General features: G+C 30.8%; 3 protein-coding genes across 3 annotated transcripts; 2 read left to right on the top strand and 1 right to left on the bottom strand.

Moving 5' to 3' along the window:
- The first annotated feature begins 8 nt into the window (after positions 1-8).
- Positions 9-777, top strand: ND-18 (NADH:ubiquinone oxidoreductase subunit 18). Its single transcript, XM_075301300.1, has 3 exons — positions 9-167; positions 231-539; positions 596-777. The coding sequence occupies exons 1-3, from the start codon at positions 118-120 to the stop codon at positions 774-776; spliced, it is 540 nt and encodes a 179-aa protein (XP_075157415.1). The 5' UTR covers positions 9-117; the 3' UTR covers position 777.
- Positions 778-920: 143 nt separating this feature from the next.
- Positions 921-2,678, bottom strand: LOC142230660 (uncharacterized). Its single transcript, XM_075301299.1, has 4 exons — positions 2,331-2,678; positions 2,173-2,281; positions 1,951-2,110; positions 921-1,897 (listed from the first exon to the last, which is right to left on the bottom strand). Exons 1-4 carry the CDS (start codon positions 2,463-2,465, stop codon positions 1,162-1,164), a joined length of 1,140 nt encoding a protein of 379 aa, XP_075157414.1. The 5' UTR covers positions 2,466-2,678; the 3' UTR covers positions 921-1,161.
- A 2,703-nt stretch (positions 2,679-5,381) lies between these two features.
- On the top strand, positions 5,382-10,279 carry Usf (upstream transcription factor usf). Its single transcript, XM_075301011.1, has 4 exons — positions 5,382-5,682; positions 5,770-6,510; positions 6,582-6,845; positions 9,439-10,279. Exons 1-4 carry the CDS (start codon positions 5,567-5,569, stop codon positions 9,836-9,838), a joined length of 1,521 nt encoding a protein of 506 aa, XP_075157126.1. The 5' UTR covers positions 5,382-5,566; the 3' UTR covers positions 9,839-10,279.
- Positions 10,280-10,889: the final 610 nt, after the last annotated feature.

Genomic DNA, 10,889 nt, shown 5'->3' on the forward strand with positions numbered 1-10,889 from the left:
GGCTCTGGGAAATTATACTACTCACTCGGAAGTGATAACACAAAAACATATGATTTCTGATAAATTCGACATTTTTTATGTAATAACATCGATCGAATCGCAAAATTGTTTAGAAAAATGTCTTTGCTGAGGCAAATTGTTCAAGTAACAAAGAATGCACAACAATGGTAAGATTTATTGTTGATACATTTTATAAAACAAAGGTAAAAATATTCGTTTTCCCTGAATAGGTCACCCGTTTTGTGTCGCAGCATGTCCTCATTGCGGGATACTCCGGTCATAGATGTGGACACTGCTTTGGCTAAGCCCGAAGATATTGAACAAAAGAACAAATTACAAGGAACCATTACGGTACCCGTTAAAGTTGATCTTAGTCCCATTAGTGGTGTTCCAGAGGAACATGTAAAAACACGCCGTGTCCGTATTTATATGCCACCCAAGAATGCCATGCAAAGTGGTACTAATAATTTGCATACTTGGCAAATTGATTTCGACAATCGTGAGCGTTGGGAAAATCCATTGATGGGCTGGACTTCAACGTAAGTTAAGAAATAACATTTTTTTGAGATTTATGCTTTAATTTCATTCTCTTTAGGGGCGATCCATTGTCAAATATGCAAGTAAATTTCGCTTCTCCTGAAGAGGCCATTACCTATTGTGAAAGAAATGGATGGCGTTGGTTTGTTGAACGTCCTGCCAAACCTAAAGATGATCGTGTTAAGAACTATGGCATTAACTTTTCCTGGAATAAACGTACTCGTGTCTCAACCAAGTAAATCCTAATTTTGCCGAGTAAGAGGCGTAAAATATTAAACTAAATTGAGTTGAATGTGGTTAATAAATATAAATAGAAAAAGACTATAGCCAAAAAAAATCCCCATCAATCATGGTTCTCCCCACCATAAAACAAGACTTGTCGATTCATATAATTTTCTCCTCAGACACCAGATTTGTTTATTTATCTTTGTATTTCGAATGTTTGTCTACTCTTTTATAGCTGCTAGATCTCGGACTTCTACTTCGATGTCGGCGATCACATTTATCATGTTTTTTGTAACTGCTGGTATGTGGACTTCGATTTCTTTCATGCCTATCATCATGTCGATGTCGTGATTCTGAACTTCTGCTACGGCGTCTTTTGTACTTTTTGGCCAGTTTTGTTTATTTATCTTTGTATTTCGAATGTTTGTCTACTCTTTTATAGCTGCTAGTTCTCGGACTTCTACTTCGATGTCGGTGATCATATTTATCATGTTTTTTGTAACTGCTGGTATGTGGACTTCGATTTCTTTCATGCCTATCATCATGTCGATGTCGTGATTCTGAACTTCTGCTACGGCGTCTTTTGTACTTTTTGGCATCTCGATCATCATATTTTTTGCGTTCTTTTGATGCATCTCTGTTTTCTCTGTATTTGGTATAATCCTTGTACGACTTATATCGCCGGTGTGTTGGACTTCTTCTAGTTAAATACTTTTCACAGCCATGGATTTTATTCTTATCAGTCGTTTTATCTCTATGTCTATGGTTTTGCCTAGATTCTGAACGATAATGCGATTTATCTCTTGGAGATTTATCTCGTTTTCTTGATTTTCTTTCCGATTTATCTCTGTGATGGTTTTTGTTTTCATGGTATTTCTCGCTGGATGATTTAGTAATGTTTTGTGAGCTAACTTTGTCATCTTCCAATTTATTCTTAGGATTTGTTTCATTAGAAGAATTTTCTAACCTCTCCTGATTATCTGTGTACTGCTGCAAAGCTTGCATTTGCATTTGAACTAAAGCTCGCATTTCCTCTATTTGCGTTGGCTTAGATTTACGAAATTTTCGTTTCTTCCGTTTAGCTTCACGGGCATTTGCAGCAACAATGTCTGCTACGGAGGCAACACCTTCAGGCCTGAAAGTTATATATGTGAGAAATAGACACTTAAAACTTCATACCCGTCTTACACATCATCAACAACGGCATTATTCAGTTTCTTCGTGTTCTCTATTACATGTTCATATATTTGCAGTTTTTGTTGCCGACTGAAATTCGATTGCAACTCATTGAAGTTACAAGGAGCCTCCACATTTTTATCTCTTAACAGATTTTGAAGTTTTGGTGTGTCTAAAATAAAATGGGAATTTAATCTAACATATTTCTCAAGGAGATTTTCTTTTAGAGAATACCTAAGACTATGGAATTGCTAGAAAATAAGCTTTCCGGATACGTTGCTTTCTTTGGAGGTACATTTGCTTTCTTAATATCACGTTTGTGCAAACTATTTGTACTGTAGTCCTGAAAATACAATTAAATATCTGTCCTAGTCCTGAATATGGTAACTTACTTTTGAGAGGCCTTCTTCTGTCCAATTTAAACGTTCAAGTATTTTTTTCAATCTAGCTCTGCACTTTGAGATTATTTCTGGAACATTTACTTGATTAATGTTCTGTACGCCTTGTTTATTTGCAATTGTCTCCATGATCAGCTGACTAAGTCATTTCAGAATCGCAACAGGGGATAATGGGAGTCACTATCCTTATAGATTGGGTTTCTCAGAATCGTGAAATTCAAATATAAACGCGAAGTGTTCGATTTTTTATTTCATACAAGAAATTAATCATTAAAATAAGTCGCTGAAATGATGAGTATTTCAGATAAAGGCACCGGTAAAGATCCGAAAGCCAGAAACTTAAAGAACATTGATAATTCACAATAAAATGTAAACAAATCGGATAATTACTGGTTAGTAAGAAACGTAGGGTAACGCAAGAACATTGGTGCTTAAACACAATCATAACGAATTTCAGTAGGCGACAGGGAGGGAAAATGCAGTAGTATAGTACTTTTTCAATACTTTTTCGCCATGGTCAGTACCGTAGTACCCCCGCGAATGAATTTAGTACCTTTTGGTGTATACAGTTTTGAGCCGATATCAAATTTATGGTACAATAGTTTTGACGAAATATTTTAATATTTTGAGAAAATCTTTGACAAACTTTTTTGCTAATGGTCTTTTAAAAATTTGGCAAACAAGATTTTCATGAATTTTGGTCGGAAAAAGCCTGTGCTTCTATATTACGCTTCCACACGAACACTTTTTAGGCTAGTCCCTGGTGTGTATGGACCAGTCCAGAAGGTTCCCTGCCAATATTTTTTGAATTTGATGGCGCTTCTGAGAATCCCCACCACGTCGAAACCAATCGTACTTAACATCCAAAACTCATCGGAAAAGCGCCGTTACTATTGAGAAGTTGTACCACGCCAAGTTACTACAAAAAAGTATCGCATGAGTGCAATTATTGGTGACCTTTTTAGATAAATTTAGAACGACGCCTATTAGAGCACCTTCAAATCATCAGAAAAAGTGAATTTTAGGATAGTTGTAAAAGAATCATTGTGGTCCAGTAAAACACGATTGTTTAGATGTTTATTAAATATAATATTTTACGACTATTACATAAAATTTAACATAATTTTTTGCATTAATAAAAGACTTATGTTGAGTTACAAGTAGCAAGTTACATGTCTATCAGCCGTTTATTTATTCTCGATGGAGGCAGCGTGTCTGGAAAACTATCTGAAAAAAACAATCACTTTATTACATTTGAAAAGTCCAAAATTGTTCACCATCCCTGCCAACATTTTTTGAATTTGGGGGCGCTTCAGAGAATCCCCACTACGTCGAAAACAGTCGTATACGATATCCAAAACTCCTCGGAAAAGCGCCGTCACTATTGAGAAGTTGTACCACACCAAGTTACTACAAAAAAGTATCGCATGAGTGCAATTATTAGGAGCCCTTCTGGATACATTTAGAAGGACGCCAATAAGAGCCCCTTCAAACAATCAGACAAAGTGCATTTTAAGATAGTTGTAAAAGAATCATTGTGGTCAAGTAAAACACGATTCTTTAGATGTTTATTAATTTTATGAAACATTTTATAAATTCTCATAAATATAACATTTATACGGCTATCACATCACATTTAACACATTTTTATGCATTAATAAGAGATTGATGTTGAGTTACAAGTTGTAAGTTAAATGTTGTAGCGTCTATCAGCCAGTACTTTTATTCCCAATGGAGGCAGCGTGTCTGGAAAAATATTTAAAAAACTATCACTTTATTCCATTTGGAAAGTCAAAAATTGTTCACCAATTTACTTTTCACAATTTTAAGCGTAATAACTATGTTTTCAGCACTTTATTTTCGTTTTAAGGCCGGTACTCTGTTCGGTTTTCGCGTTGAAACTCCATACAAAACCAAAAAATGCGAAAAATTTGCGAAATTTTTTCCATTTGTGATACTTTGTTTTTTCGTGTTGAAAAACTGACGTTTATAGCACGGCGCCATTTGCAATGTGAATTAAGAAATAATTTATTTATTAAAAACTATTTGTGCGGGTTTATAAATCAAACACGGACCCTATTTTTGTTCCGAAACTATACAAAGGATCAAAGGAATAGCAGATCAATTGCCCAAGGAAAAATAAAATGTTATTTTGTAAAAACAAGCAACAACCACCAACTTAATCCAATATCGCTCCCTGTAAAATAGCGCTCCAAGGTACCTAAAAAAACGCCGCTTTCTATGTGCGAAATAATGGTTTCCATAAAAATTTTTCGCAAGAATGAACATAGTACCGGCCTTTAATTGAAATAAATTATAATAAGCCAGTTGCGCTTGGTGTTTCACAAAATATAAAATGGCTCTTGTAACAATAGTGATGGCAAAGTACTTTCATGCGAATAGTGATGGCAAAATACTATCACAGTTGGCGATTGTTGCAGTGTCACTTACGAGTCTGTGGTAGCGATGAGGATGAAATGGAACTTTGAAATGCTGGCAGGGTTTATTCCATTTGAAAAGTCGAAAATTGTTCACCATATACCTTTCACAATTTAAGAGAAATAACTATGTTTTCAGCACATTATTTTAGTTTTTATTTAAATAAATTATAATAAGCTAGTTGCGCTTGGCGCATCACAAAATATAAAATGGCTCTTGTAACAATAGTGATGGCAAAATACTTTCATGTACATTTCATACTTTTTGATCGCCATCACAGTTGGCGATTGTTGTAGTGTCACTTACGAGTCGGTGGTAGTGATGAGGATGAAATGGAACTTTGAAATGCTGGCAGGGTTGTTGATAAAGGGATTTTCTCGATAATTTCCCAACATGAATTTTAAACTAATCCTTTGAAAGTATTCATGTATCAGTGGCAAAATATTTGAAAGTGTGTTGAATATTAGCATTTTTCAAATGCCTGTGTGTATGGGGCTGTTATGTTCCTACCTTGACGTAAGTGTCATGTTATTATTACCCGATCTGGCAACTATTGCTTCTACTTATAATCAGCTGTTCTACCCTATTGGTAGAAATTTTCGACTTCGATGTTAGCAGTGGACAAACAAAATCTCAATTCCTAAACATAGATGTTTTAAATTTTTCATTTGTTGTGCTGTGCTTGTGGACGAAAACTTTTCCAAACTCATCAACTAAGCATATTCTTTCTGAGGTGTGGTAGTAAATTCATAGTCTCCGATTATAATTTTAAGGCTTTAGCAAAAAGTGGAATGTTTACAATTATGGATAATAATCAGAGTCGTAAAAGGGCTAGGTTTGTGAACTCTCCCCAGAACGAGTGTTTACAAGCCCCTGGACCTACAACGCTATCTATAGGTGGACAAAGGTAAGTTATTCAACATCACTATTATTTACCACTCCCTCAACTGATGAGAGTATTTTCGTTTTTCCATTTTTCGTTACACGCCCCCAGTTTCATTATAAGTGATGCGGGTTCATCATCGTCATCACTTCCCGCCAACATTTTATTGTCCCTTTGTGATGATAATTCTGATGAATCAGAAGAATACATAATTGACAGCTCGGTGTTGCAGCAAATCAAACAGGAGACTAATGTGGGCACCCAAACGACAGCATCCAGTAATACACAACAGCAGTCAGCCTCTGCTCAATTCTTAACCACAGCCACTGTGCCCCAGTATCGCATAATAAACCAATCATCAGGGAAATCTCTTCTGAATCACAATAACAATACTTCCTTTACCTCAACAACAGCCCCCACAACCACCACTCTGGTCAGTTCAATACCAGCTATGCAATTATCAAGTGGCTGTGAAATTTATGTTATCAAAGAAGTTGTAGAGCAACAACCTCCTAAACAATTACTTGCTGAAACAGTAATGCCCAGCAAATTAGTTGGCAATAATGGCAATACAATAAAACTTGAACCCATATCGCCAACTCCGGCCACAGCTGCGGGTACATTGCAAATACTGCGTACCACCTCTTCCGCCACGTCATCCAATATAGCACAAGCACAACCACAACAACAACAATCAATTTCCTCGAATACATGCCAAAATACAATAGTATTGAATAATACTAATCTGTCTCCACAACAGGATCAGGAATCGGTAAAGCGTGGTTCAATTCTGGAGGCCTATAAAAAGCGTGATGATAAGCGTCGAGCAACCCACAACGAGGTGGAACGAAGGTTTGCTCAACTCTAAATGTAAAGATTTTCTACTTTTTTTATAACGATTTTCGGAATTTTCTCACATACAGACGACGTGACAAAATCAATAGCTGGATATTTAAGCTGAAAGAAATGTTGCCTTCAGACATGAATAATGTAATTGGAACTGGTTCGGGTATAGTAGCAACTAATAACCTAAATGCTGGCACACAGTCATCTCCTTCGACACGTCTTTTAGTACAACAAGGCTCAACAACTGCAACAACAACTCGTACGCCACCCAGTGATTCAAAATCTCAAATATTAATAAAGGCGTGTGAATACATAAAATCAATGCAAGAGGAGATACAAAGGTAGGTGGTAGTCAACCAAAACAAAAATGATAGTGTTTTAAAATTTCGAATATTCTCAAAAAATTTCGTATATTTTAAAAAAAATGTTATACTAAAAATATATTCGATTATCTTAAAAATAATCGTATATAGGTTAAAATTGAAAATGTACGATCGAAGTTCCACATTTTGAAAATATTTTCTCATCCTGAAATTATCATAATGCGGTGCTTATTAATACCCACTTCTGAAATTCGATATATAATAGCATTCCCATAGGCTCCCAACGGTTAACAAAGACCTTGGATATTATATATGGTCCGATTGGACCAAAATTGGTCCGAAATATCATTAAATTTGGTCGGATGGTCGGACCAAATGGCTTTTGGTTGATTTTGGTCCTTTTTCGTCAAATCGGTAATTTTTCAAAAATTTTCAATTTTGACAAAAATTTCTATAGAAATAAAATTTTAACAAAATTTTCTATAGACATAAAATTTTGTCTACATTTTTTATAAAAATTGAATTTTGACACAATTTCGTAAATTTTCTATAAAAATAAAATTTTGGCTAAATTTTTTATAAAAATTGAAATTTGACACAATTTCGTAAAGAAATAAAATTTTGCGATAACTTTCTGAAGAAATAAAACTTTTACAAAATTTTCTATAGAAATAAAAATTGCGAAATGGAATTTTGCAAAATTTTCTAAAGAAATGAAATTTTGACCAAATTTCCTAAAGAAATAAAATTTTGACGAAGTTTTCTGTAGAAATAAAATTTTGACAAAATCGTCTATAGAAATAAAATTTAAACAAAATTTTCTATAGGAATAAAATTTGGACAAAATTTTCTATACAAATAAAATTTTAACAAAACTTTCTATAGAAATAAAATTTTGGCTAAATTTTCTACAGAAATGGAATTTTGACAAAATTTTCTATAGAAATGGAATTTTGACAAAATTTCCTAAAGAAATGGAATTTTGAAAAAAAAAACTCCTAAATAAATGGAATTTTGACCATATTTCCTATAGAAATAAAATTTTGACAAAAATTTTTATAGAAATAAAATTTTGACAAAATTTTTTATAGAAATAAAATTTTGACAAAATCGTTTATAGGAATAAAATTTTGACAAAATCTTCTATAGAAATAAAATCTGGACATAATTTTCTATAGAAATAAAATTTTGACAAAATTTTTTATAGAAATAAAATTTTGACAAAAATTTCTATAGAAATAAAATTTTAACAAAATTTTCTATACAAATAAAATTTTAACAAAATTTTCTATAGAAATAAAATTTTGGCTAAATTTTCTACAGAAATGGAATTTTGACAAAATTTTGTATAGAAATAAAATTTTGGCAAAATTTTCTATAGAAATGAAATTTTGGCTAAATTTTCTATAGAAATGGAATTTTGAAAAAAAAAACTCCTAAATAAATGGAATTTTGAACAAATTTCCTATAGAAATACAATTTTGACAAAATTTTTTATAGAAATAAAATTTTGACAAAATCGTTTATAGGAATAAAATTTTGACAAAATTTTTTTATGGAAATAAAATTTGGACAAAATGTTCTATACAAATAAAATTTTAACAAATTTTCTATATGAATAGAATTTTGACAAAATTTTCATAAAGAAATGGAATTTTGACCAAATTTCTTAAAGAAATTAAATTTTGACAAAATTTTCTATAGAAATAAAATTTTGACAAAATTTCCTAATGAAATGGAATTTTGACCAAATTTCCTAAAGAAATTAAATTTTGACAAAATCGCCTATAGAAATAAAATTTAGACAAAATTTTCTATAGAAATAAAATTTGGACAAAATTTTCCATAGAAATAAAATTTGGACAAAATTTTCTATAGAAATATAATTTGGACAAAATTTTCTATAGAAATAAAATTTTGACAAAATTTCCTATAGAAATAAAATTTAGACGAAATTTTCCATAGAAATGAAATTTGGACAAAATTTTCTATAAAAATAAAATTTTGACAAAATCTCCTAAAGAAATGGAATTTTGACCAAATTTCTTAAAAAAATGGAATTTTGACCAAATTTCCTAAAGAAATTAAATTTTGACAAAATCGCCTACAGAAATAAAATTTAGACAAAATTTTCTATAGAAATAAAATTTGGACAAAATTTTCCATAGAAATAAAATTTGGACAAAATTTTCTATAGAAGTAAATTTCAACCAAATTTTCTATAGAAATAAATAGAAATTTAAATTTTGAATAGAAATAAATATTTGACAAAATTTTCTATCGAAGAAAAACATTTTAGAAAAATTTTAACTTTCAAATTATATTAATGTAATTTAAAAAAATGGTCAGCTGGTACGGATTTTGGTCCAATTTTGGAAAAATATTTATTTAAGAAGGCTCTATCCATCTCAAGCCCATTCCTTACAAATGGGCAGAGATAAAATTTATATTTATCCTCAAGAATGAAAATAATCTCTCGTCGATACAATGCATTAATTTTATGCTCATTCTTCCTAAACTTACTTACTGTTAATGAATAACTTCTTTTTAATCTCTTCAAATTTTCCCAAAAAATTGTTTATTATATTTTTTTCTTTCACTTATTTTACAGCCTACGCGAGTGCCTTACGGAAAATGAAAATTTACGTCTGAGCAATCAAATGTTACAGGATGAATTAAATAATTTGCGCAATAAACAACAGCAACAAACAAGACAGCATAAAAATCTAAACAACAATAATCCCCACAGCAATAATAACAACAACAATAATAATAATAGCAATGCCCTTTTACTTAGCACCCAAAGTGATGATGATGAATGTGAACTAACACTAAACTCTCTAAATACAACATATGCCAATGTACAACTTTTCTCACCCAATTCGAATCTAACGGCCATGATAGGTGGTCCAACGACAATGAATACCACAACAACAAGTGGTGCGGTAACCCCCAGTTCGGGTATAATATATACAAAACGTGAATTAATTATAAGAGACTATGTGGATTAAAAAACGAATATAAATACGAAAAGAAACAAAAAATTGGAAGCCGTTGCATTGCCAAAAAAAAAAAATGAAAAAGGAATGATTAGCTGAATTTTTACAGGTTAAATAAATATAAAAATATTAACGGGACAAAAAATGGATGTCTGTAAGTGCAATATATTTATCATTAAAACCAAATAATAATACAATATATTCTATTGAATGTTGCAAGTTGAGCTAGAATTTAGTACAATTCAAATTTATTAAAATTTTTGGTATTACTAAAGCTTTTCTCGATTAAATATTTTCGAGAAAGGTAAGAAAAATTTTAGAAAAATCTAAATATCTTTTTATGTTGAATCTTCCGATTAGAACTTAGTTGGAGGATTGGTAAAATTTGTGTCTGATAAATAATAACGCAGAATTTTTTTTTCTGATTCAATCACGTAATTAATTCATCAAATTATTTTATGAATTGAAAAAAAAATTGCTTCATTCACGAAAATGCTACTATCAATCACAGAATTAATTGGCAATTAAAAATATATCATCGATTAAAAGTTAATTGATTTTTTTTCTACACTTTTAATCAATTTTTTAAGTATTTCTATAAAAATTTATTTGATTTTTTTTTTCAAATATTTATTTATTAATAATTATTTTTCCCTAAGATGAATTAGGGAAAAATAGAGATTTATAATTTTTTTAATTTTTTTTTTAAATTTTTCTATTTTTTAAGTGTTTCAAAAAAAAAACATTTAATTGATTTTTTAAATATATATTTATTAATAATTTTTGTTTCTTGGTGTTTTATTCGATCTTATTTCTTTTTAATAATAAAAGTCAATAGTTTTTTCAAGCTTAAGATCTTAGTTTCCTTTATTTATTTCCTTTATTTTAATGGATTAAAAATAAAAATAAATAAAGGAAACTAAGATCTTAAGCTTGAAAAAAACTATTGACTTTTATTATTTATTAATAATAATATTTTCCTAAGATGAATTAATTTTCATACGATTTAACATTTTTTTTAAGTTTTGTTTTTTATTTTTTTATAAACTTGAGCCAAAATTTA

This window comes from Haematobia irritans, chromosome 3 (genome assembly GCF_050003625.1).
Source record: "Haematobia irritans isolate KBUSLIRL chromosome 3, ASM5000362v1, whole genome shotgun sequence".
NCBI lineage: Eukaryota > Metazoa > Arthropoda > Insecta > Diptera > Muscidae > Haematobia > Haematobia irritans.

Bases quoted from the DNA above. Each gene is read 5' to 3' on its own strand.
- LOC142230660 (XM_075301299.1), bottom strand. From the start codon at position 2,465: ATGGAGACAATTGCAAATAAACAAGGCGTACAGAACATTAATCAAGTA. The intron at 2,282-2,330 runs GTAAGTTACCAT...TTGTATTTTCAG, and splicing joins CAGAAGAAGGCCTCTCAAAA to GACTACAGTACAAATAGTTT. The intron at 1,898-1,950 runs GTAAGACGGGTA...TATAACTTTCAG, and splicing joins AATGCCGTTGTTGATGATGT to GCCTGAAGGTGTTGCCTCCG.
- ND-18 (XM_075301300.1), top strand. From the start codon at position 118: ATGTCTTTGCTGAGGCAAATTGTTCAAGTAACAAAGAATGCACAACAA. The intron at 168-230 runs GTAAGATTTATT...TTCCCTGAATAG, and splicing joins ACAAAGAATGCACAACAATG to GTCACCCGTTTTGTGTCGCA. The intron at 540-595 runs GTAAGTTAAGAA...CATTCTCTTTAG, and splicing joins TTGATGGGCTGGACTTCAAC to GGGCGATCCATTGTCAAATA.
- Usf (XM_075301011.1), top strand. From the start codon at position 5,567: ATGTTTACAATTATGGATAATAATCAGAGTCGTAAAAGGGCTAGGTTT. The intron at 5,683-5,769 runs GTAAGTTATTCA...ACACGCCCCCAG, and splicing joins CTATCTATAGGTGGACAAAG to TTTCATTATAAGTGATGCGG. The intron at 6,511-6,581 runs GTTTGCTCAACT...TCTCACATACAG, and splicing joins CACAACGAGGTGGAACGAAG to ACGACGTGACAAAATCAATA.